Below are 27,563 nucleotides of genomic sequence, written 5' to 3' on the forward strand. Positions count from 1 at the left end.
TCATTCAATTATTTTGTTTTGTTTTAAGAAAGTTCGATCAACTTTTGAATCCTCAGTGGGGTCAAATCAACAAGGAGCATGATGAAACATTTCTTGTGGTTTTTAACCAGTTGGCACCCGCACTATAGCCAAAAGACAGCTACAGTGTGGGCTTACATTCCTGGGAGGGCATGTATGGACGTCCTTTGTCTCTGCTGCCCAGGCGGCGCGCTCTGTAATCTCTGTGTCAGCCAATGACAGTTGGTCACAGAATTAAACATAAGATGGTTATTGTCTCCCCCCCCCCCCCCCCCCCGCTGTCAGCGTTAAGAGAAGAGGAAAGCCGTTAACAGGCTTCTGTTAGATGGACATCGGTCCCCTCAGTACAGATCCCTGCCCCCAATCAGTGGCCTGCAGTGGTGCTAATCAGTGCCCACCAGTGCCATCTATCAGTGCCCATCAGTACCCCTAATCAGTGCCCACTAAGGATGATGTTCACAACCCGCACATGTAGAGCCCGCCATAGGATTTAATAGTCACGCATTTCTTATGCTTTTGTATCTCAGTAATAGTCAGTATGGCGATCCTCCATAGTTACGATCCAGCAATGAGAGGTAGAAAACAGGTGGGGGTTAACTCAAGTGTACTTCAAATGTTAACACCAAAAACCACACTCACTGGCCACTTTATTAGGTACACCTGTTCAATTGCTTGGTAACACAACTTGCTAATCAACCAATCACATGACAGCAACTCAATGCATTTAAGCATCTAGACGTGGTGAAGACGGCTTGCTGAAGTTCAAACTAAACATCGGAATGGGGAACAAGGGGGATTTAAGGGACTTTGAACATGGCATGATTGTTGGTGCCAAAGGATATACGTCCTAACTTTGAAGAGGAATATCTTTGCTATGGCAGCAGCTAGCTGCCATAACCCTGGTATCCTCTTCTTCAGCCAGTGGTCCAGTTTTCGATAATAGTGGTCTCTGCAGCGGATTCGCCACAAGATCACTTTTATCAGCGGCGGGAGAGGGGCCCCTGTTTTTAACTTGTAAACAACAAATCTCAGAATCTCAGAACAAATCTCAGAAAGAGGCTCGGTCCTTAAGTGGTTAAAAAACTCCTGATCTATTGGAATTTTTAATGCACGACCATCTCTAGGGTTTACAGAGAATGGTCAGAAAAAGAGAAAATATCCAGTGAGCGGTAGTTGCGTGGACGAAAATGCCTTGTTGATGTCAGAGGTCAGAAGAGAATGGGCAGACTAGTTCAAGATGATAGAAAGGCAAGAGTAATTCAAATAACCACTCGTTACAACCAAGGTATGCAGAATATCATCTCTGAAGGCACAACACATCGAACCTTGAAGCAGATGGGCTACAGCAGCAGAAGACCACACCGGGTGCCACTCCTGTCAGCTAAGAACAGGATGCTGAGGCTACAATTTGCACCCATTTTACCAAAATTGGGCAATAGAAGATTGAAAAACTTTGCCTGGTCTGATGAGACTCAATTTCAACTGCGACATTCAGATGGTAGGGTCAGAATTTGGTGTAAACAACATGAAAGCATGGATCCATCCTGCCTTGTGTCAAGGGTTCAGGTTGGTGGTGTTGGTGGTGTAATGGTTTGGGGGATATCTTCTTGGCACACTTTGGGCCCCTTAGTACCAATTGAGCATCATTTAAACACCACGGCCTACCTAGTATTGATGCTGACCATGTCTATCCCTTTATGACTACAGAGTACCCATCTTCTGATGATTACTTCCAGCAGGATAATGCACCATGTCACAAAGCTCGCCACTGGTTTCTTGAACATGACAATGAGTTCCCTGTACTCCAATGGCCTCCACAGTCACCAGATCTCAATCCAATAGAGCACCTTTGGAATGTGGTGAAATGAGAGATTCACATTATGGATGTGCAGCCGAAAAATCTGCAACAACTGCGTGATGCTATCATGTCAATATGGACCAAAATCTGAGGAATGTTTCCAACACCTTGTTGAATCTATGCCCTGAAGAATTAAGTCAGTTCTGAAGGGGGTCCAACCCGGTAATAGAAAAGAGACCGGTGAGTTTATACAGATATAAAAATGCACAATCTCTTTTAGTTGCCGGCTTTCCTTCAGTATGGGTGGGGCAAATAACTGCTACCCCCCTGCTGTACACTATGGTTTTTCCTTTCAGAGTGTTAGTCCTGTAGTGACAAGTTGCGAGGAGCAACCACATCAAGTAGTTGGGAGAGCAGATATTCTACGCACCAGAAATTGTGAAATACCTGCTGCGGATGATAAAGAAGTAAGGTGCAGGTGGCTTTTCTTTACAAAGGGCATCAAGGTCACCTTAAACTGAACACAACTGAATGCAGATACTTCTGCAGCTTGCGCTGAGGACTTTTAGTATGAAATGTGAGATTTTAATGCAAATATTAATCACAGTAAGGTTGGTCTATAACGCAGAGCATCGTAATACTGTACAAGGAGGTTAGTGTGAGAGATACAGGAAGGGTTAGGGAAGGATCATCCCTCTCTGTACCAGGAGTTCTGTTCCTAAAACTACTCCCAACAATGAGACTTAATATACAGCAATGTGTATGCTAAATTCGTTTTTATTTTGCAATATGGATAAGCTAATCTGCTCAGGTTTGGCGTGTCCTGTTTAAAACAGAATCTTTTTAGTTTAAGCCCTTGTACACACGGTCGGACATTCCGACCACAAAATCCATTGGATTTTTTCCGACGGATTTTGTCCGAAACTGGTGTTGCTTTGGTCTTGTAATTTGATCTGAGCATGAGTGGCACTTTGTCCGATCGGATCATGTTGTCGGAAAATTTTATATCCAGCTCTCAAACTTTGTTGGTCGGACATTCCGACGGAAAAAGTCTGATGGAGCCCACACACGGTCGGATTTTCCGTCGGAATGTCCGACCGTGTGTACAAGGGCTAACACTTTTACTCGCAATGTTACTACTACATTGGTGGAAATAGCAGCATGTAAATAAACTAACAGCCACAACAGAAGCTAGGAGTTTTTACATTTTAGTTTTAAGAGCAGGCTTTATTGTAGAAGGGATCCGGTGGCTATACAGCCACCCGATCACTAGTGGGATGGCGAGTAGGAGAGACATCAAGAAACATCCATTCCTCCATCTCTCCTGTGACGTATTAACCTAAAAGCTCTCAGCTCTGAGCACTTCCAGATTTAGAGCCATCAGTTCCCGATTAGAAGAGCCGAGTGAAGCAGCAATCAAGGATACTGTATCCTCAGATTTGCCTGAATGCAGGAAAGGGAATTAGGAGTTTAATGACCCCTGATATCTCCATGAAGAGAACTCATCACTCAAATAACGCTATCTCTTAATTGTGAAAAAACATTTAAAAAAACATCTTTTAAGCGTAACTCCACTTTTGTGGGAAAAAATAGCAAATGAAAAAAAAGATATATCATACAATTACTACACAAGTCATAGTGTAACTAAATTTTATTTAAAAAAATACCTTTCCTTTTCAATCTGCAGCGCTGTAATTTTCTGTAAAAATGCAATGCAATATGGCAACCTGGAGATGTTCTATACACAGATGGTGTAAAGAATGCCCCCCCAGATATGTAATTTCCTGCTTGTGTGATTGACTTACTGATTTTTCCAGAAGACTGCACCAAGATACAAGTCAGATTTTGGGCATCTCTACAACAAAAAATGTATTTAACTGTAAATGTATTTAACTCTAAATTGTCACACCAGGCCTTATGAAACTCTAAAACACGCGGTCGGACATTCTGACAACAAAATCCGTCGGATTTTGTCTGAAACCGGTGTTGCATACACACGGTTGGACAAAGTTGTCGGAAAATCCGATCGCTCTGAACGTCATGACGTTATTTCATACGACGGGACTACGTTCAGGCTAGTAGCTAATAGCTTTGGTCTAGGAATTTAATCTGAGCATGCGTGGCACTTTGTCCGATCGGAATTCTCTACACACAATCGGACAAAGTCCGATCGGATCATGTTGTCGGAAAGTTTTATAGCCCAGCTCTAAAACTTTGTCCGTCGGATATTCCGATGGAAACAGTCTGATGGAGCCCACACACTGTCGGATTATCCGACAACACGGTCCGATCGGACATTTTCTGTCGGAATGTCCGACCGTGTGTACAAGGGCTAAGAACATAGGCTATGCATGCCTTCTTTGTTGCATTCATGACCTAAAGCATGGAAATAGAATGATTAGGAAGAAATAAGAGGAGTCAGACTATATGAAGAAACAAAGCTTGAGATAAAGTGAGATGCAGCTCAACAGAGGACCTTGTACATAATGCCATTAACGTTATCTAATTAATTACAATGACATATACTGTATTTTCACATTGCTGTTAAACATTCATATAGATTATATCTTTACTTTTTATATTATATGCAATACATAGGATAATTAATACACAGAGTTTAACAAAAGTATATCTTCAGTAGAGCATACAGTTCATCTATAGCAGGGGTCTCCAAACCTTTTAAACAAAGGGCCAGTTTATTGCCCTTCAGACTTGCGGAGGGCCGGATTGTGGCCAGCAGGGGCAGAAAATGACACGCCTCCAGCATGAGTGAGAATAAATGTGGCCTTAGGGTTGGTTGTCAATAGGAGGAGTAGTGACCAAATTAGTAAGAGGAATAGTATCCCATCACTGGTATCGGTGGAAGAAATGGTGCCCCATTGGTGTTAGTGGAAGGAAAAGTGCCTCATATCAGTGGGAGGAATAGTGCCCCAAGGGCCACATAAAGGCTAGCAAAGGGCCACATCTGGCCCTCGGGCCACAGTTTGGAGACTCCTGATCTATAGTGTGTGCAACAATGTACAGATTTCCACTGTAAGGCCAGGTTCACACTGGTATGGCACGACTGTCATCCTACTTTGCTGTGCGACATTGGTCCTACTTTGGTCCTACTTCCATTCGACTTGAATGAACAGGATATGATTTTGCTCCGACTTTGAGATAGTTTGACTTGTCCTTTGACCAATCAAAACAATCCCAGTGTGACATAAATTGCTTTTCCTGCTGCGATAATTACCATGTCGGATGTCACAAGTCGGATGGTTAGGACAAGGATCGGACTTCAATAATATTGAATTGGCTGAAAATGGACCAAAGTAGTACAGGAAGTTTTTCTAAAGTCGGACCCACTTGTGTCGGACCAGTTAAGACGGTTCTCATAGGGAACCATTGATTTATACATGTCATGCGACATGTGCTCCCAAAATCGGACCTAATGCGTGTAAAAACAAAAAAATGTATACATAAAAATATTAGCACCTCTGATAATTCTTGTGTGTAATATTTACTTAGAGCCCCCATCTCCACCTATAAAAAGGCAAAAACCTTCTGACAGTTACAAAAACCTTAGCAGAATTTTTAGATGACATATTCAGAATTGTTAGATGGTATATTAATTTGTCCATTCCCTCTTCTCTATTTCCAAAGATACACAAAGGTTTATGTACAAAAACATCCAACATTAGATCTCTGAACTGGGTTATTTGCTTATTATCAAACACCTCAAAAAGTTATTGGACAGGCCAAGACAAATTATTTGAGAAGGCTTTAGGTTGGGTTGAAATACAACACTGCATGCTTTTGAAAGGCTTAGCAGTCTCATGTAATTTGCAATGGTCTCTGTAACATGGTAATCTCATGCAGTATCACTAGTAGCATGACAGTCTCCTGACCCATCTCTCCTCCATGTTCTTTGTTCCTAAGATTTTATCCCAATTTATATCTTGTAGCAAGGTTCGTAGTTTAGGGAAGTTGGCTTTTTTGAGATTCAGTGTCTTTGTATTTCCTTTATGTTTCCTATTTGTGTGATTTATACTGAAGCCAATTGACCTGTGGTCGCTGTTTCCTAAATTGCTCCATATTTCAGTAGATGTAGTAGATCCAGTAACGCTCTATTTCTAGTTGGTCCACCATCTGACCCATGAAATTGTCCTGCAAGACATTTAGGAACTGGCGAGTCTTAGACGAATGTGTGGTTCCTTCCACCCAGTCTATGTCTGGATAATTAAAACCCTCCATAATGATAACACTTCCCATCCTTGCTAATCCAAATTGTGATAGGAGCTCCCCCTCCTCCCTCAGGTTAGGGGGCCTATAGCATACTCCCAGTATTATTTTCCCTTTAGCTTCAACCCTTTGGAGCTCTACCCATAAAGATTCCACCTCCTTCCTAGCTCCCTTAGTGACTGTCATCTCTCACATTCACTTGTACATTATTCTTGATATATAGGCATACCCCTCCCCCTTTTTTACCCTTTCTATCCCTGCGATAAAGGGTATACCCTTGAGTGGTTGCCAGCCAATCATGAGAGCTGTTGAACCAAGTCTTTGAAATTCCCACAAAATCCAAATCCTCCTCATACAACAGTATCTCTAGTATAACCATCTTGTCTGCCAGACTCCTGGCATTGGTGAACGTGCCACATCATTTAGACCGGTATCTGTATCATGATAGTTTCTGTAACATATAAAACTCAGGTGCAGCAGTTTCTGTAATGTGTAACAAAACAGTCTCTTGAAATTTGAAAAACTCTCTAGTAACATACATTTTGGTAATGAGAAGTGATCTCTTGTAACATTGGAGACTTATAAATTGTAATGCTGGCTTTCGAAGATGTAACAATAAACACAGTTGTGGGCAAGGGTTGCGATTAAAACTCTGCAGGTAGGCATGCACAGGAAGTGTGCCAGATGTGCCTTGGCACACCCTAATCACTATGTGTGATGTCGATCCCCCCATACTGCCCAGGCTTCCCCTGTGTCGCCCCCCCCCTCCTCCCACAATGCTGCTGGCTTCCCTCCTCTCCCTCCAGCTGCTTTGGTGGATGTTTCAGGATGGAGAATGGGGGAAGGGGTGTTGGTAAATATGTATGTATGCACCTTCCTTTTCTAAATTAACACACTCACTGTGTTCATTCATAACTGAAGCATAGTAAACTGTGCTAACTATGCTTCAATAAAGGAAGGGTGACCCTTGGAAGTTGCACATCTATAGTGTCCTGCTGTAATGAATGGAGTGGCAACCTCAGCCTGGACTCTGACCAGGCCACACCCAACACATTTCACTCTGCCCCCAGAGCTTACTATGCTTCAGTTTGTGAATGAACAGGAAGCTGCTTAGCACAGAGCTATTCCCATTCATTCACTGTCCAGTACAGCTGAGGCTGCATAAAAAAGCATGTGTGTTTGAGCTTTAGGGTGCACACACTAATGCAATAGGTTGTGCACACCTATGGTTGGGGGTCATGAGCAAACAGGTCACTAGAAACTGACACGTAGGGGTCTTTAGTTTGTATTATTCAAAACATCCAATTAGCTTTCCTTGTCATGTTTCCAGCCCAGATTAAAAAATAGGAAGGAATTTGACTGCATTATAAAATTCCTAAAGTGGATGTAAACCTGAATTTTTTTTATTTTTTTAATGAAGACTTCTACCTGGTACAGTAGAGGATGTCAAGTCATCTCTGCCCAGTCTCTTGCAATGAAGAGTTAATCCAGCTCTGAGCAATCCTCTGGTCTTTTTTTAGTAAGATAACAAATGACACACAGATAAGTTTGTGTTGCCACATCCTCCACTGCTGTGACTGACAGCTCATTTCTTTATCTCATGAATGGCATTAGAGAGAGAGGGTTACGATTCCAGCTTCACATCCCTCCTCCTTTCTTCTCCAGCTCTCCCAGAATTGGCTGCTCCACACCTCAGCATGATTGGGCTTGTTGAATTCATGTGATGCATTTCCTGAGTTTTGACTGGATGTTACTCAAAACTCAGGATTAGGAGTGTAGAGGTGGGCAGGGAGTCTTGTGACATCACGACTCTGCCTACCAAGCAAAGAGACCCACCCACCGATTCCAGAGTTTTGCAGGGCTCCTACTACTGAAGGGGGTGACATTTGTAAGGTAGGGCTACATGCAGAAGGCTTGCATGCATATATATATTAAAACAGTGCCATTGAACCACTTTTTTGTACCTAATAAAAAGTTTGTAAACAAAAAACAGTGCCATTCGTTTATATTGGGTGAGTGGTGGGTTTACATCCACTTTAACTAAATATATTCTAAATATACTTAGAAGGGCCTCTGGGTAATTTATGTAAAATATGAATAGGTTATAGAAACAAGGGATAAGTAAATTCAAACTGTGGTTTCTTAGTTTATGCTTTTACCAAGTATGTAATGTTAATCTAAAGCTCTTCAGATTTTTTTAATAATGTATAATGCTGTTTTCTTCATGTTTTCAGATTGGAGCATCCCTCTTTGCCAGTAACATCGGAAGTGGGCACTTTGTTGGTCTGGCAGGTACCGCAGCTGCTGGTGGGATTGTAATTGGAGGCTTTGAATGGAATGTAAGTTATTGTAACACACTTGTGATACTGTAATACTTCCCTTAACCAGTCTTACATTTACATACATTGAGAGATGTGTCCACATATTTGGCATTAAGACAAAACAATTTAAGGTGAGGGTTGGGCTATGTCTTTTTACTCTAGTGTCTATGGGAGAATGTCTATGGGAATTTTTGACCATTCTTCCAGAAGCGCATTTGTGAGGTCATGCACTGATGTGCCTGGCCCCCCTCCACCAAATGATTTGGATAGTAGTTAGTAGTAGTAGATAGTAGAAAACTACTGCAGATATGTTTCTTACCAATCAAAATGTTGCTGGACATATGGCTAAGCCCTTCTCATTTATTGGTAAACAGGAAGATAGAGGCAGGAATTGACATCATAAACATTAGGTTCCACTAGAAAGAACTTGCTAACAAGCATAACACCACCACCTATTAACAGGACTACTAATATATGGGAATGGATGTTGCACCTATGTCTGTATAAACAGCATGCTAACACTAATACTCAACAACTACTTCTCATATACTTCCCATTTTCTTTCCAAGTTCTTCATACTTTGGCTTTGATAGTGTTTATAAACCTGGACAATGCATTATTAGGTAGAAGATATTTTTCTCTTTGCATTGGTTTCCTTTGCTGTGCTTATGCCTTTGAATTCTATTATTTATTATTAAATAGTTCAGCAGTTGTGTAGATAGCATAGATTGGAGCATGGGAGCAGGTCACCCCTGAACAACATGTAGGTCTGTGACCTGTGCTGGAATATGAGACCCCTTTGGGCTGGGCTGTCAGTAGGCTCTTGATGGGCACCCATGTTTGGGGGACTTACAAGGGAGGAGACCCTTGCAGGTCTGCAGTCTGGAGAGTGGATTCCCTCTAGGCCTGGGACCCCGAATTAAATATCAAGAGAACACTCACAAGCAAAGTACTGTGCTTGGGACTGTGTCTGCTGTTTACTAAGATGTCTTTCTGCAAAGAATGTGCTGTGCGTCAGAATTAATGGAACTGTGGTGTTATGCACTGTACAGAAGAAGATATGTCACAGTAAAGTGTTAAAAAATAATTTTGAGTGGACATTCTTTTATTTATGGAAGCTGGCCTCCAACCAGAAACATGACTTTAGAAGAATTGTATTGTCAGTTCCCCATAGGAAGTTACAAGCTTACATATTTTCATGCAGCATCAACAGTCATTTTACATATTTAATAGATCTAAAAAAAATCTTTTGATGGTATATTTAAAGTGGCTCTAAAAGCTAAAGTTTTTTTTTTTTTACTTTAATGTATTCTCTGCATTAAGGTGAAAAACCTTCCGAGTGCAGCTCCATCCTCCCACCCTATACTTACCTGAGCAGGAACTCTCTGGGCTCTCTCCCTCCTCATAGGCTCAGAGACATTGGCTCCTGCTGTTGTCAATCACAGCCAGTGAAGAGGGAGCAGGGTGCAGGGCTGAGCAGGACTGTGTGTCTATGGACACAGAGAGCAGTCTCGGGTGTTAGCCTGCAGGCAAACAGTGACAGTTTACGCTTTGGAGGCCTTTGTGGGCTTGAAAGTATAAAGTAGGCGTAGGCTTAAAGTTATAGAAACAAGTGCGGACCAAAGTTTTTTTTTTGGGAGACAGGGGAGACAGTGTGAGCTGAAACTGCAATTATGGAGATAGTATGGGGTTAAAATGGTAAGAGAGTGAGAAAATAAATCTAGGGCTAAGAGAAGCCTCAAAAAGTGGTTACCCTCAGAGAACTGGGAAATTAAAAATATCTTCTACTGAATACGTATTAAAAGTAATAAAATACAAAATATGCTGAATATTATTACATTACCTCCACCTTTCCCTAGATTTAAAAAATGATAACGTGGTCATTAGACATAAACCAAGAGTCGTATTTGAACAAGCATACATACACATAGCATTAGCTAGCACACATCCAGGGAGTAACTCTCTTCAAGTGGAGCCATATATTACTTCCCTTAGACCCTTAGATCCTCCAAGGTACATCTATGATAATAGTGCCAATCAATCTATAAGTACTGTATTTATTGGTGTATAACACTCACTTTTTCACCATGAAAATTGGGTGCAAATAGCGTGTGCGTGTTATAAGCCAATACAAAAATTTAATTTTTTTCCTGAAACTTCCCTCTTAAAATGAATGTGCGTGTTATACACCTGTGTGTGTTATGCTCCGATAAATACGGTATATTAAAATAACTTTGCTGTCCAGTAAGATCACCAAATCGGACGTCACATTAATTCATAGTACCTTCTGGTATAGAGGTAAGGGAGTACTTGTTTCAAAGCTCATTTACTGTTTTTTAAAACATGTAAATACTTAAATGTTTCTACTTTAAGCTGTCCATAGCTATACATTCAAATAGTTTATGATTATATAATTTATTTAAAAACAATTATTATATAATTTATTTAAAAATGATTATTACCGTGTCTCGGAAATGGCAACATGTATTTTCACTTTGAAAAGTCACTACTTATATAAGTACAGATTATTAACATGATCTTGTGTTATTTTTTCAGGCACTGGTTGTTGTGGTAATTCTTGGCTGGATATTTGTACCCATATATGTAAAAGCTGGGGTGAGAGACTTTATTTTATTAGACTTTACATAAGGCAAATTGTTGTTTTTCTGTGTTTTTTTTATTTTTTATATTAATAGCAACAAAAAGAATATTAACCTGCAAGTGCTACAAAAAATGTCAGTAATCCAAAGCTATAAAAATGATAAATTCAGAAAGTTTATCATCCCTGGATTACACAACATTTTCCTACAAACTGATCTTTCCCCTCTGAACATACAGTAGATCTTTCTTGGATAGGTTCAAGACTACTGGTGATCAGACACCTCTCCCTCAATCCCTCAATACTAAATACTCCCCCAATACTTCCTTCATTGTAACATGCTTTTCCTCCCCTGACTCTTCCCCATCTATACCCTCATGTAAACAAATAAGTTATATACTGTATTTATTTCCTCTGCCACCTCTTTTGCCACCCGCCAGTTAAAAAGTTTAATCAAACATAGAAGTGTTTAACATTGCTGCTAAAACAAAGTTTTTGTTCTAAATGTGATACCATTATGTTAATAGATAATTCTTTTGGTAGATTAAAAAATGTGCTCTTATCCCATTTCTAAATTTTTTTATTTTTTTAATAACATTATCTTAAAATGTATATTGAAACCCAGAATGTATTCATCCAGTATGTATGACTTTGAACATTTAATAATAATACGACAACATGGCAAACTGGTTGTTTAGCCTTTTTTAATAAGACAGAGAAGAAATATTGTTGTGAACATGTATAGCAGGCCTGTCTAATTGATGCCTCTTGGGACCTTTCTTTTTGGTCTGGGAGGTCCTAGCTATATAGTAGACACAATGGAAAGTGGCACTGGCAGCAATGTTCTGTGTTTCAGCACTGAAATGATGCCAGCACTGCCTGTTAGGCAGAGGTTTATTATTACTTCCAATTAACCCCAATTAAAGGGAGATTGTTTAATACTTCCACTAACACTGACACAAGTGAAAAGAGGATTTATTCTTGCTGCTACTGACACCAAAAAAGAGGGTATTTTTTGTGCTGTCACTGTAAATAACCACAATCAAGGGAGTTTTATTATTGGTGGCATTGTTACTGACACCATTGAAGAGGGGGGTTATTATTTTTTTGTCATTGACACCAATGAAAGGGGGTATATTTACACCTTTGCTCTGAGATACACTCAACTACCCATAGTCATGTCTGTGTCAGCACAACACTACCACAAATGCTGGTGAGAGGAGGATAGAGTGGCAGTATATAGGTAAGCATTGTGGCCCCTACAGATGGAGGGGGTTATCCTTATTATATGCCTGTCTTTTCCTGGTTTTAATCTGATACATTTGGCCACCCCCTGATATTTTTGGATTGGAAAAATAAAGCCTGATTCAGATGTGGCCCACCACTGGAGTTGTGAAAACAGATGATGTCCTTGGGCCTTTTTAGGTTGGACATCACTGGCCTATAGTCATAGGCGGCGCAATCACTGGGCACTCAAGGCAGGTGCCTACATCTCTTGCTTCTTGTCCAGGGGCCACAACTGCGTGCCATTTTTTTAAGTTCAGCTGCCAGCCCTGCCCACACCTCTCTGACCTCTGATACAATGGCAATAGGCATTGTAAAGCCAAAGGAAATCCTTGGATCGTCCCTCAGTTCTGACATGGTATATGACACAGCTGAGAGGAGATCAGGTAGAACTTTAAACATTCTGTCAGGTTTCTCTGTATCTGAGGTTTGGTGAGTGGATTTTAGAAAGGGAGGGATAATTTCCACTGGGGGTTATTTTAGCTTAGGGAGGAAGATGTTTGTACTAGAAGGCAGGTGTTTCTGTTTTTGGGGATGTGGGGATGTGTTACTACACCTGACCTCTGCACTGTGTGTCACTCCTGATCACTGCCCTCAGCATTACTTACTCTTAACTGTAAACTCTTTGTTACATACTACTAACCTCTGCACTATGCAATACATACTGCTGATCCCCGCATTCTGTGTTACTCCTGACCTGTGCACTCTGCACAACATACTACTGTCCCTTACACTTTGCGCAACAAACTCCAGACTCTTGCCACATAATACTGACCCCTGCACTGTGGGTTACATACTACCGACCACTAATACTGAGTTGTTGACTACAGACCCTTGCACCCTCCGTTACATACTACATACCCCTGGTCTTTGTCTATATTATGTATGCATGAAAAGTATATGTAATGGAAAAGTAAACTTTGTGCTGAGGTACCTGTAAGACTTTCACTTGTGACATGGGGAAAGTAATATAAAGTGTATGGGGCACACTTTTTCAACTTTGTCTCAACTGGAGCAGTTGCTCAGAGCAGAAAATCAGCTTTTAATATTAAATTTTCTAAGTTGTGTGCAAACAATGAAAGCTTGAAGCTGGCCCTTTTCTACAAAAAATTGTTGGACATAGCTGTCCTGCACCTTACCTCCCTTACCTCAGACTTATCAAGGACTATGTTATGGGCCTCTATTGTGATGCTCCCCAACCCAGAAACAGACTCCCAATCCTGGGCCAACTTCCATCCTATTTCACTCCTTAACATTAATTTAAAAATTCTACCCAAAGTGTTCGCTACCCGACTGAATCAAGTCTTACACCGCCTGTTCTATTAAGATCGGGGGGGCTTCGTGCCCCTTAGACAGGCTGCAGACAAACGTTCCTCCTCACACACACTGGTGTGTTCATCAATAAATTTTGCTCTCCTTAGACATTCGGAAAGCATTTGACACCCTGCGAGCGACTGTGACTCATAGAGGCGTGGACAACGCATTACTCAAATCGATTGCTGCTTTGTATAGTGACCACTCAGCCACTGTGAGGTAAATGGAGCATGAATTGCCTTCCTTCTCTATAGCTCGAGCTACTCGTTAGGGATGTCCCCTCTCTCCACTTCTCTCTCCAGAGGTTCTAATAGTGTTAGAACCTCTGGCCGCACAGATTCACCTGAGTCTAGAAATCAGGGGTATTGAATTGGCCTGTGTGCACCATAAATTAGCCATGTTCGCTGATGATATTTTGGTGTATATCACATCCCCGCATATCACTCTGCCTAACTTGATATCACTGTTGAATGGGTTTTCCTCCCTTTCAAGTCTCCGCATAAACCAGGCCAAATTCCGTGCCCTAAGCGTTTCTCTGCCAGCCGCCGCCCTTCAACCCAATTCTCCTTCCAGTGGTCCAACTCCATTCCTTATTGTGGAATCACACTTACTCTGCTGTACTTGGTCTCATATGGTGCCAACTATCCCCCTCTCTTTAGAACACTGACTCGGCTATTAGAGCTATGGAACAAAACACATATCTCTTGGCTGGGACGAATATATGCAATAAAGATGACTCTCCTGCCAAAATTGCTCTATCCCTTTAGGGTCTTTCCTGTTCTGGTCCCCCCATATATCCTATGCTCATTGCAGTGTCTCCTTTTTAAGTTTAATTTTATCTGGGGCTCAATTAAACTGAGGCTGAACAGAAATCTACTCTATAGACCTAAGACTCAGGGAGGGCTAGGAATGCCGAATATTACTTATTTCAGCAAAGCAACTCAGATCGATCCTTACTGTCCCCTTGGAGGAACATCACCTTCCAATATCTTAAAGATACATATGACATTCCAGACTCTGAGAAATTCCATTACCTCCAAATTCACCACTGCTGAAATCCCCCCCAAAAAAAACACAATTGGTCAACAACCACAACGGCATTTGAAACCAGATGTCGAATGTCCTCTACAACACAGGGTCTAATGTCAATATTATAGTCCTCTATTCTGACTAATTTTAACTCGCGTACCCCATCTTACTGCTCCAATTGGAAAAGGGACTTTCCTCCCGTAACGTAATAACTTTAGAAAACTCTTTCAAGGTCTTGTCTCAGTGGTACTTTACCCCAGCTAGAATTGCTAAATGTCTCCCTGCATACCCTTCTACTAAGTGTTACACATAAACTTACAAAAAGACCCTTGGGAGGCACTCCTACACAAACCGATAGAAGGCGCTGCCAAACAAAAGCGCACTCTCGTGATCCATATATTCTGGGCCACAGAACAGAACAGCAGACAGAAGATTGCCAAAGCATGGAAGACGCCTATTCTCAACTTCGACAAAGTGAAAAGTTAGGTGTGCGGCACCCTAGTGAACAAGAATTTGACGGCAATTCTAACTGACAAACACGATAAACTTCTGTGTATCTGGCAGTCCTGGTTAGATTACTTCCCATCAACGCAACCGCCTATGCACGTCTTACAACTGTTATTTAGTACAACGTGTTAATATTTTTCTCCTTTCTCCAGGACAGGGATGGCCTCCCCCCCTCTTCCCCCCTCCCCCCTCCCCTTTCTTCTCCTTCTCCCTCCCCCCTTTTTTTCTTTTTCCCTTTTCATTTTTTTTTACTCTGAATCTCTCTCCCCAGCTAAAGGGCCCCCCTTTTCTTGGACATGAAACACATCGCAATTGCAGGCATGGCTTTGTTATTTGATTACCTAATCATTTAATGCTGCTGGGCCTGGTTGTTTCTTTTTTTATTTCTGCATCATTGATTAATGTATAATACTTGGATAGAGAAACTGCTTTTGAATTTGCTTATGCTATTGTATAATCGTATTGCACTATATAAGTGCCCAATTTTTTTCTTCTCCATAAAGTTCAAGTAAAAGAAAGCTGATTGGTTGCTATGGGCAACTGCACAAGTTGAATTAGGAGTATTTATGAATTCCCCCATAGTGTTTTAATTAATCATGCTGCATTAAACCCCTCCGACTGTTATAATAAATTGACCACACCAACTATTTACTATGATGCCACATCATTACCCTCCTTGTGGTGCCCCAGGTCTTTTTACAACCCTAGTCCAGCCTATAGTATACTAAAACATGGCTAACTGACTTTTAGTCATATAGACTTATTCGACAAAGCATGCATAAACTAAAAGTTCAGTAACCAATAGGAACCAATAAGAGTTCATCTTTCAGCCTCAAAATTTTAGTAAACAGAAAATCTGATTGGTTGACATGGGTCAATGCATGTTTTTAATATTTCGAGCTGTGAAGTTTCCCCAACCGTGTGCAAGGAAAAAAAGATTACATGTTTGCTTGCAAAAGATTGGCTGGTAGAAGTCAGCAGAGCTTCACCTTGATCACTAAGCTCTGAAGAAAATGTTCTTGCAAAGTGCACCTTCCCTTTAAAAGTGAACAGCTATTTACCTTTAGTAAATAAACTCCAAAGTGTCTGGTTATTGCAACCAGCTGTATAATGTTAGCATTATTTTGTTTTTAAGCTGGTGATTTAACATAAACCATAAATGCAATAAATTATCCATCTTTGTGGACAATAAATGTAATACAACCAGATTAATGTTTTTCAGACTACTTTTCCTGAGTAATCATTTTCTAATAATAAATGTGCATATGTATAGGCTTTGTGTAGAACTGTATAACGTTGTGTCATTCAGTCTTTGGTCACTCTTATGTTTTCTTCCCAGGTTGTAACAATGCCAGAGTATCTGAGGAAACGTTTTGGTGGAAACCGGATAAGGGTCTACCTCTCTGTTCTTTCACTCCTGCTCTATGTGTTCACCAAGATATCAGTGAGTTAAGATACAGTGTTCTTCTTTAACATGCAATGCTTATTTGATCTAGATCTTTAGATTAGAGCAAGGAAAGCAATCAGTCATTGGTGTGTTATTTGTCCACTATTGACAAGACAATGAATGCATTTTTGGGATGGAGCATTAGAAAAATATCCTATTTAGACTGTAAATACTTGTTGTTTGAAAACAGATCGTTAAACTGTGTATCTGATAGTCTGTTATATACTCTGCCCATGCACTTTTGTGGTTTGCAAAAATATATACAAAGCTACAATCAGTATTATATCTTAAGATATCTATAGAAACAAAAGGGCATGAAGGCATGATCCAATTTCACCCAGGTACTAGTGTCTGCATAGAATAAATAGAACAATAGAACAGATGTACCCATTGGAAGATTTCCTATCACTTCCTTTTCTGGTAACAGTTGTTACATTTTTGGTTTTCCATTACTTTCTGTCTCGGTGACGATGGTTAAAAGGTCAAATAGAGAGGGTGAAGCTACCCAATGCAGCTACAGAGAGCATAAAAATGGCCAGGGTTTCTAATACTTCCCTATTCTGTCTATGACTAAAATATTTTTTTTAGCTATACATACACTTGTAAGCCTCATTCCCACATCAGATGACCAACCCTGGACACAATCCCTGGAATTCATAAAGATTGGCACAGGCAGATTTTGTGAAAGTGTGCCTCATGCATTCTAAAAGGGGTAAAGAATTTGCCAAATTCATATACCTGTCTAGAACTTATAACGGAATTTGGCTCATGTGTCAGTGTGGCCTTAGATAGGAAAGCTATGGCAGCCTATATACCAAGGGGTCTATACCATATGTGCAAACCTTCAGCTGCAAGAGGACTCTGGGATTTATTCTAGATGTGGGCTGGGCAGGTGCTTAGATCTAGTTGGTGGTCACTGTTTGAGCCATGAAAGAGTTCATAGTTCAGACTTTGGCCAAAATAGAGTTGGCCAACGCAAGTTCTAATGCACAGATCTTGCGTTGGCCAATTCTGTTTTGGCCAAGGTCAAAAATCACTCAACTTGTATTGTCTAGTGCCATGGCAAAATGCAAACAATTGTCTCAAATTGCCCCAAATTGTCAGCATGCTGGCAGGTGGATCTCACCTTACAGAAAGCCACAGGTTTTAATTTGTGCAGCATTACAAACTTGTGCTCCGTGCAAGCCAGCTGCTGGGATTCTAACAAATGATGATGTCATAAATTGATAAGGAAGACATTAAGCACCTGAGGATGTTATTGTTTGCTCTTCTCTGCCTGCACTGGGGTTACATTAGTTAAATGAGGGAGGGAAAATGAGGGAGAAGAGAAACAATGGAATACTAGTCAGTACCAGTGTCTAAAGCTGTATAAAATAAATCATCTCTAATGTTGGGTGTCCTACGTGTGTTGATGCTGCTGGATTATGTAAAACTATTTGTTTCTTTTACATTTTAGAATGGGATGTCTTGAGATTGTGCCTCATTTTAAAGAGTGTCTTGACTGAAAAAAGGTTGAGAAACATTGATCTAGTGGTTGCATATGTCTAAAGAAATAGTATCTTTATTCCTAGACAAATAATCCAAAAACTTTTTACAGAAAACCCGAAGTAAGCTCTAAAAACATATTGCATGTACTAGGAGTATCTCAGTGGTTTTGAAGGATCATGAGAATTTCCATGAAGCTGGATTTTCATTCTAAATGTATTACATGTTTTCTTTCAGGCAGATATGTTTTCAGGAGGCATTTTCATCCAACAAGCCATGAAAATTAATATCTACATAGCCATTGTAATGTTACTCGTTATCACTGCTTTGTACACTGTGACAGGTGAGTCTTTTTCTTGCCTTATAAAGGGAAACTGTAATGCACTTGGTCAATATTATTTTACAATTGATAATAGTTATAAACTGATCGTTTATATTTTTAACTATTTACACACAGCCTTAGTTTTACAAATAAACATTTTAAACAGAATTGCCCATGACAGTGTGGTATTGGTTTTCTAAAGAGACAGTATAGCAGAAACTGTCTACCTTCAGACGTCCTCTCTCAGATTGAAGCTCCTTGGGACCAGTATAAAAAGATAAGCAGGGAAGGTGAGCATAAATTAAAGTTTTGCACTATTGAGCTCTGTAAACAACAGGTTTTTTCAACTAAAACAGGTAAAGATAGCAAGAATGATGTGAAAGAAAATTTAGGGGAGATGTCCCTGATGGGAGAACACAGTAATTATTGCTAGTGGCCTGATATGATCGAATGAGGAAAATCATCAATCGATGGATCTACTTGGGTACATTAAGCCTGCCCATAGATTATTAGAATCTCAGCCAGTCCCTGCTGAATTGGCCGAGATTCAAACCATCTATGGTTGGTTAGCTTAAGGAAGAAGCTGTCTTAGTGATGTTGCCCATAGAAAATAATCAGATCAGTTAGTTGCTGTGAGCAAAGCAGACCATCTTTGGGGCAGGCATATTCTTAAAAGCAAAATTGATGGGGGGATTGGCGTTCTATCTTCAACATCGCAGCAGTTTTACTGGATACAGTCATATTTGGTGTTTGATTTCCTATTTGACAAGGCTTTGTTTGCTAATAATTAATTTTTAGCAAGCATTAAATTGAATGCATTATTTTGGTGTATTCTAGTTTTACATAGCAGTCTTATGCTTTCCATATAGACTACTGCCATCAATGAATTTTCCATGTCTGACAGTAAATACTCCACTACAATTTTATGTATCTGTTAACAGTCTCACCTATGGACACAACCTGTTATTTTCTAGCAGTGGGTATTATATACTGTATGTGATTTTCCTGCCAGGATTAAGGTACAGCTGTGTTGCAGTTATAAACTAGAAAACACATAAAAAACACAAGAAAATCTGTATCTAGGGACTTAAAACAAATGAAGTGTTCACTCAGGCTTCATCCTGTAGCAATAAGTGATAAGGAGAAATTATACCTGAGTTGAGCACATATTACAAATAACACATTATCACATTAACCTACCATAAAATAATAGAGCCTTAAAAACACGCAAAGGTCACATGTACTGTGTGCTGAATGCTTACAACAGCTTTATGAATGTTGTGTATCCTGGATGCAAACGTTTCCAAACACTCCATAACAAACCAATGTCCTAATTCTATTGGGCAAGCAAAATCCTTTAGCTTTATTTTGTAAATCCTATTGATTATGATGACAAGACCTCTTAATGTTTTTCCGACAGAGGAAATAGGGAATACAGATCTGTAGATTAAGAAAGAAAGTGATTAAAAGAGAAACTCCACAGTCTAATTTTTTCATAGGAATGTTCAGTATGCAGTTTTAAGTAGTGGAAGCATACTGTAGCTCTTACTTTTGTTGCTACTAACTGGGCTGTTTAAATCGCATCATGCCCCCAGGGCAAAGTAATGCACAAGGCCCCCACCAGAGAGATAGTGGCATGTGTTGCACTCCATGGCAAAAAATGTGGGTGTGGCTAAATTATGCTAAATAACGGGCGTGGCTTTTTAATCTAGTAATGCCGCGTACACACAACTAGACTTTTCGACGGACTAGGTCCGACGCCCTTCCTGACTGACTTTCGGCGGAGGTTCGAGGGACTTTCTGAAAGAACGGACTTGGCCACACATGACCGGACTATGTCCATTCAAAAGTCCATTTGTTTTGAATGTGATGACGTAAACGGAACTAAACAAGTTCAATAGCCAGTAGCCAATAGCTGCCCTTGCGTCGTATCTGGTCCGTCGGGCTAGCACACAGACAAACGGTATCCTGATTTTTAGTCCGTCGGACTTAAGTCCGTTGGATAGATTTGAAACATGTTTTATTTTTAGGTGCGTCAGACTTTTGGGGAAAAAAAGTCCACTGGAGCCCACACACGATCGAATTGTCCAATGGATTCCGGTCCGCTGGACCAAGTCTGCCGGAAAGTCCGGTCGTGTGTACGTGGCATTAGAAACAACAAATCACAAACACAACCAGTGAATTATCCCAAAATAAATTCACCCCCTGTATACACTGTTCACCCTCTCTACATTCCCTTCCTGTATACACTATCCCTCTGTACACACTGCTCTTGCTCCTCTTTTACACTGTCCCCTTCCTTGTACACACTGCCACTGTCATAAATGCCTCTACCAGCCTGTCAGCGCCCTTTATTTATGTATTGTATGTTACTGTTAGGCCTTGTTTACATGGACATACTTAAGCATACACTCATGTCAGGGCAGTGTTTGCCCGCATGGGCATGAGGATGCACAGGTGTTCCAGGTGTTGGACAGAGCTGCTCCTCCCAATCTGACATCCGGGGGACCTGCACCCACATGGATGTCAAACTGGAAGCAGTGGCTTTGTCCGTGTCACACGCGTGTACACTTAAAGAGGAAGTAAACCCTGATGGGTTTTACGTCCTCTTTTGCTCGCTGCAAAGCTTGCAAATGAAAAGCATAATGGGCAAGTATGTAACGCGATTAACAGCACAGTCTAGGGAAGAAACTGCACTTAGTTTAGTTTCTTCCCCCCGCATGCGCCGTTGGAATTTTCAGTGGACCACAAGTGAAATATCTCCTAAACCACGCATGTTTAGGAAATATTTCCGCTACCTATAGGTAAGCCTTATTCTAGGCTTACCTATAGGTAGAAGTTCAAAAAGTGGGTTTACAACCACTTCAGCCCCGGACCATTTTGCTGGCCAAAGACCAGACCACTTTTTGCGATTCGGCACTGCGTCGCTTTAACTGACAATTGCGCGGTTATGCGATGTGGCTCCCAAACAAAATTTACATCCTTTTTTTCCCACAAATAGAGCTTTCTTTTGGTGGTATTTGATCACCCCTGCCGTTTTTATTTTTTGCGCTATAAACAAAAATAGAGCGACAATTTTGAAAAAAACGCATTATTTTTTACTTTTTGTTATAATAAATATCCCCAAAAATATATAAAAAAACTGTTTTTCCCCTCAGTTTAGGCTGATACGTATTCTTCTACATATTTTTGGTAAAAAAAAGCAATAAGCGATTATCGATTGGTTTGCGCAAAAGTTATAGCTTTTACAAAATAGGGGATAGTTTTATGGCATTTTTATTAATATTTTTTTTTTACTAGTAATGGCGGCGATCAGCGATTTTTATTGTGACTGCGACATTATGGCGGACACATCGGACATTTTTGACACATTTTTGGGACCACTGGCATTTATACAGCAATCACTGCTATACAAATGCACTCCTGTGTAAATGACACTGGCATTGAAGGGGTTAACCAGTGGGTGGCAGTGTAGGGGTTAAGTGTTCCTAGGGGTGTGTTACTAACTGTTGGGGGCTGGGCTTTCTTTTAGTGAACACTGATCTCTACTCAAATCACATGGAGCAGAGATCAGCTTCACTTGTTGCTAGGCAGAATGGGGAGATGCTGTTTACAACGGCATCTCCCAGTTCACCCACCCCGTGAGACAATTGCGGGTATCCCCGCAGCGATCGAGTCCGCGGGACCCGTGACCGGACTCACGGGGGTCCCGACCAGCACGCGAGTGCACCGCCGCCGGCACGCGAGCGATGACAGGGCGGCATTTAAGATTGGACGTACCTGTATGCCAATATGCCTGCCCGTGCCATTCTGCCGACGTACATCGGCGTGCGCTGGACGGGAAGTGGTTAAGTATGCACATATGGACAAGGGCTAACAGTAATGTACAGACAAACACACACATTTGCATATAAATATATGAATGCACAGACATACAGTGCATCCGGAACGTATTCACAGCGCTTCACTTTTTCCACATTTTGTTATGTTACAGCCTTATTCCAAAATGGATTAAATTCATTACTTTCCTCAAAATTTTACAAACAATACCCCATAATGACAACAAAGAAAGAAAGAAGTTTGTTTGAAATCCTTGCAAATTTATTAAAAATAAAAAATAAAAAAAATCACATGCACATAAGTATTCACAGCCTTTCTCAGTACTTTGTTTAAGAACCTTTGGCACCAATTACAGCCTCATGCCCTTTTGAGTATGATGCTACAAGCCTGGTGATGGTCGCTCACTACTTATATAATTGAATTTGAACATTTCTGAAGAGGATCACTTCTAATCTTCGCAAACTTTATATTTTTATACTTTTTATATTGAAATATATATATATGCTAAATACCGCGCTGTCCACAGAAGTGAGGGGAAAACTGCCACCACCGTAAATGACAATTGCAAAGAGTAAAAGTGGAAAAGTGATGGTGCATTGCTAATAACAATTTCAAATATAAATGAGTGATCTAAAGTACATAGATAACCTGATACATACATTTAAACTCAAAGGAAAAATTGAAAAAATGAATAAAGAAAAAAGTCCACTGAGTGAGGGAGTGTTTGATTAAATGAAAATGTCCAAAACTTATGTATCTTGACAACCAAAATGGTAATTTTTAAGCCATCGCATGAAAAGGGGAGATGGAGCACTGCCACCAATAACATTGAGGCTTACCGGAAAGTATGGATTCAGTAGGATAGGGTGGTGGGCAATCTGACACTGCGAGGAAATGACTAAGTGCCACTGACATCACCAGTGACTATAATACAGTGATTAGTGCTAATAATATGCACTGGCAATGTACTGATGACACTGGGTAGGAAGGGGGCGATCAAAGGGTTAAATTTATGCCTAACTATGTGTGATGTGTGTGTTATGTGCTGCTTTTACTAAGGATCTTGTTGTTTTTTTCCGCTGCTTAGGGAAAATAAAAACAGCATCCACTGTCAGTGAACAGCGCCCTGTATTGTTTACAATCACAGAGCTCTGTTCTGTGAATCACTGAGCCGATCAGCGGGTGCCACACTGGCCACTGGTTGAGATCCGCAGATTGGGTTTTGCTACCTAGTACGTGATCCAGCGTAGGAAGGACACTTTGCTGCCATGCTAGTACGTTAGATGGTCGGCAAACAGTTAAAATGGTTTTAAAATCTAAATGTTTTTTACCTTAATGCATTCTCTAAATTAGGTTAAAAATGCCCCACTACTTGTCCTACCCCTCCTGTCCCTAAACAGTTACATGGCTCCATTTCGATGCTCCTGCACGGTCTCTGGCTCCAGCACCAGCTCCCTTCACTTCCTGTTTTCACAGGAAAAACTGAGGGCAGTGGAACTGTAGGCTCCTGCTGGTGTCAGTCAAACTCTTGTGATGAGGGATCAAGGACGCAGCTTACCAGTTGTGTGTGTGTCTATGGATGCACACAGCCTGGAGTGAGAGCACGCACACATGGGTGCCTCCTTGGCACGTAGCTTGATGCAGCAGGCACCAAGAGGAATGAGTAGCTGGCAGTGCCACAGGGAACTGCCAGAAGAAGAGAAAAATTATACTCTGTGCAATATCGTAAGAAGCAGGTATTACCTTTTTTTTTTAGCCTTTGGTATCACTTTAATGTTAGTTGTATGCTATTCTTGGAATAAATGGCAATGCCATATCCCGTTCTTCTACTCTGACTTTCCTGTATAGTAGGTACCATTGTATAGTTATTTCCCCACATCTGATAGACTGTCTCTCTCTCTTTCAGGTGGTTTGGCAGCTGTTATCTACACAGATACTCTACAGACTATTATCATGCTTGTAGGATCCTTCATCCTCATGGGGTTTGGTAAGTTTATATCAGCATGCACAAAATATTTAGTGGGGATGTGGGAGTGATAGCAGCTTCTGGATAACAGCAGGTGGCTTTATCTCTGACTTTGTGAGTATAATTTGAATTAGAGTGGCCATACACCTCTTATATTTGTGAGCAATGATCCAGTCTTTAGGTCTACTAGCAAATATACAGTCCTTTAGAGGTTTACTACAGAATGCTAACCAGGACATGCTTGTCAGGGTGGGTTACCCTTCCTATCATATTAATTACTGTGCCTTGAAATTCTCTACATTTTGTCATGTTACAACCAAAAACATAAATGTATTTTACTGTGGGAAAGGAAAGGAAAGGAAGGAAAATTATAATTGGTTTTTAAATTTTTTTTACAAATAAATATGTGAAAAGTGTGGTGTGCATTTGTATTCAGCCCCCCTGAGTCAATACTTTGTAGAACCACCTTTCCCTGCAATTACAGCTGCAAGTCTTTTTGGGTATGTCTCTACCAGCTTTGCACACCTAGAGAGTGAAATTTTTGCCCATTCTTCTTTGCAAAATAGCTCAAACTCTGTCAGATTGGATGGAGCGCGTCTGTGAACAACAATTTTCAAATCTTGCCACAGATTCTCAATTGGCTTTACGTCTGGATTTTGACCGGGCCATTCTAACACATGAATATGCTTTGATCTAAACCATTCCATTGTAGCTCTGGCTGTAGGTTTTGGGTCGTTATCCTGCTGGAAGGTGAACCTCCATCCCAGTCTCAAGTCTTTTGCAGACACAACAGGTTTTCTTCTAAGTTTGCCCTGTATTTGGCTCCATCCATCTCCCCATCAACTCTGAACAACTTCCCTTTCCCTGCTGAAGAAAAGCATCTCAACAACATCATGCTGCCACTACCATGTTTTACGGTGGGGATGGTGTGTTCAGGGTGATGTGCAGTGTTAGTTTTCTCCCACAGATAGCATTTTGCCTTTAGGCCAAAAAGTAATATTTTGGTCTCATCTCACCAGAGCACCCCTTTCCACATGTTTGCTGTGTCCCCCACATGGCCTCTCACAAACTGCAAACAGGACTTCTGATGGCTTTCTTTCAACAATGGCTTTCTTCTTGCCACTCTTCCATAAAGGCCAGATTTGTGGAGTGCACGACTAATAGTTGTCCTGTGGACAGATTCTCCCACCTGAGCTGTGGATCTCTGCAGCTCCTCCAGAGTTACCATGGGCCTCTTGGCTGCTTCTCCGATTAATGCTCTCCTTGCCCGGCCTGTCCGTTCAGGTGGACGGTCATGTCTTGGTAGGCTTGCAGTTGTGCCATCCTCTTTCCATTTTCGGATAATGGATTGAACAGTGCCCACTGCCCGGTGAGATGTTCAAAGCTTGAGATATTTTTTATAACCTAACCCTGCTTTAAACTTCTCCACAACTTTATCCCTGACCTGTCTGGTGAGTTCCTTGGCCTTCATGATGCAGTTTGTTCACTAAGGTTCTCAACAAGAGGGCTTCACAGAACAGCTGTATTTATACTGAGACTAAATTACACACAGGTGGACTCTATTTACTAATTAGGTGACTTCTGAAGGCAATTGGTCCCACTAGATTTTAGTTAGGGGTATCAGAGTAAAGTGGGCTGAATACAAATCCACGCCACACTTTTCAGATATTTATTTGTAAAAAAATGTTTAAAACCGTTTTCAAAGGAAAATCATTTTCCTTCTACTTCACAATTTTTTGTCACTTTGTGTTGGCCTATTACATAAAGTCCCAATAAAATACATTTATGTTTTTGGTTGTACCATGACAAAATGTGGAAAAGTTCAAGGGGTATGAATACTTTTCAAGGCACTGTATATTCTATTTGCTTTAGGTGCTAGAGGTCCTATAGACACATACAGTAGTTATTTTACCAAAAAAAGAAAGCAATTAGAGATCTGCCGCTGTTGTTTTACATGACACACATGATTGACCTTCAGCAAACCAACATGTAAATTTATATATATCAAAAAGCATTTCTTAGTTGTGAAATAACAGATACAGAATTGAGCAATCAATGTACATTGCATTATGCTAATGCCTTTAGGAGATTGGACACGGGCAATCAAAGGCCTCCCACTCCCAGCCTACCTCAGTGTTTTGCTAGTGTCACAAGAGATCACACATATTCTGTTACTGAAGGAAAGAAACCCCTTTCTTCCTTTATATCAAGATCTCTTTTTCTTTTAAACCATTTTTTTCAGTAGCTTCAGAGCCAGATAGGAGTTTACTTTGCAGCTTTCTAGATTGACTGATCATAGGCAATGCAATGGAACCTATACCCGGACTCCACTGAGAAGTCACACTCCCCCATCCATCCATGTCTCCATGCTTTATTTTGCTGAGAAATCATTTTGAAAACCGCCTCCTAGCATTTCTTGGCCATCTTGAGTAAAGGGAGATAATTCATGTAGCATTTACTTCCTAGAATCCATTTGCCCTTAGTTGAGGCATGCAGGCAGGAGGTTGTGCTTAGCTAAGAAGCCCCTCCTCCTCTCCTGAAGTCTCCTGGGGATATATGACATAATTGGCCTAGGCCAGAAACCAGGAAGTAACTGAAGAAATGTGAAAGAAAAGTTTAAAACAAGTAAATATAATATAACTTTTTTCTATCTATTTTCTAATGCTACAGCATAAGGAATAAAAATACTCAATGTTTATTGAGAGTTTAAAGTTCCACTTTAACATGAAGGTAATCCCTTGAAAACATTACTTTCCTTATCATGTGCTGGAGCTGTTATCACTAAAGTCAGGCAATCCCTACATCAATATTTCACAGTACTGAAATCTTGGAGTGAAAACCTACCTAGTGATTTATTCCCAGTCTGCCTAGTATATCACTAGACTTTATCGATCAGATTTGGCCTGGCAAACAAATGATGACAAGCTCTCAAAAGGGAAACCTCAGTGATGTATAGTTGAAAAAAACTCACATCTGCTCACATAATTTGTAATAAAACATCTTTGCAATTTTGAAGCTTCCCTCCAACCACTTTGCATATTATTTTATATATGCTGTGACTCTGTACTTGCCAAATATGCTGCAGAAATCTCCCTCCACTGAGTCTGGCTGCATACATTTTAACTGTGGGCAGCTGAAGCTGCTGCTTATTCACTTCCTGGATTTACACAGACACACCTTCAGCTCTGCAGCTCTCATTGGCCCTCTTATGACTCACCCCCCACCCCCAGCAAACTCTCACGAGAGTGAGAGAGGGAGCTGTGCATGATGTCATAAGCCTAGGCTTTTCACCAGACAAGAAACAGGAAGTGGGCTGTATAAGATATTAACTGGCAGAAAAAAAATGTTTTATTATCCAAAGTTAAAACAACAAGGGCAGAAGATTTAATAGATGGGAAGTTGAGAAAAA

General features: G+C 40.7%; 1 protein-coding gene across 1 annotated transcript in view; it reads left to right on the forward strand.

Annotated features, from left to right (window-relative positions):
* Positions 1-27,563, forward strand: part of SLC5A1 (solute carrier family 5 member 1) — a 94,603-nt gene that overhangs the window by 34,164 nt on the left and 32,876 nt on the right. The window contains exons 3-7 of the mRNA XM_077461526.1: positions 8,275-8,379; positions 10,918-10,977; positions 16,434-16,538; positions 18,264-18,369; positions 24,095-24,175. Coding sequence (XP_077317652.1) covers positions 8,275-8,379; positions 10,918-10,977; positions 16,434-16,538; positions 18,264-18,369; positions 24,095-24,175 — 457 coding nt within the window. The remainder of the gene's footprint in view (positions 1-8,274; positions 8,380-10,917; positions 10,978-16,433; positions 16,539-18,263; positions 18,370-24,094; positions 24,176-27,563) is intronic.

This window comes from Lithobates pipiens, unplaced genomic scaffold, assembly GCF_037356315.1.
Source record: "Lithobates pipiens isolate NorthernLeopardFrog02 unplaced genomic scaffold, aLitPip1_a1.2 Scaffold_3, whole genome shotgun sequence".
NCBI lineage: Eukaryota > Metazoa > Chordata > Amphibia > Anura > Ranidae > Lithobates > Lithobates pipiens.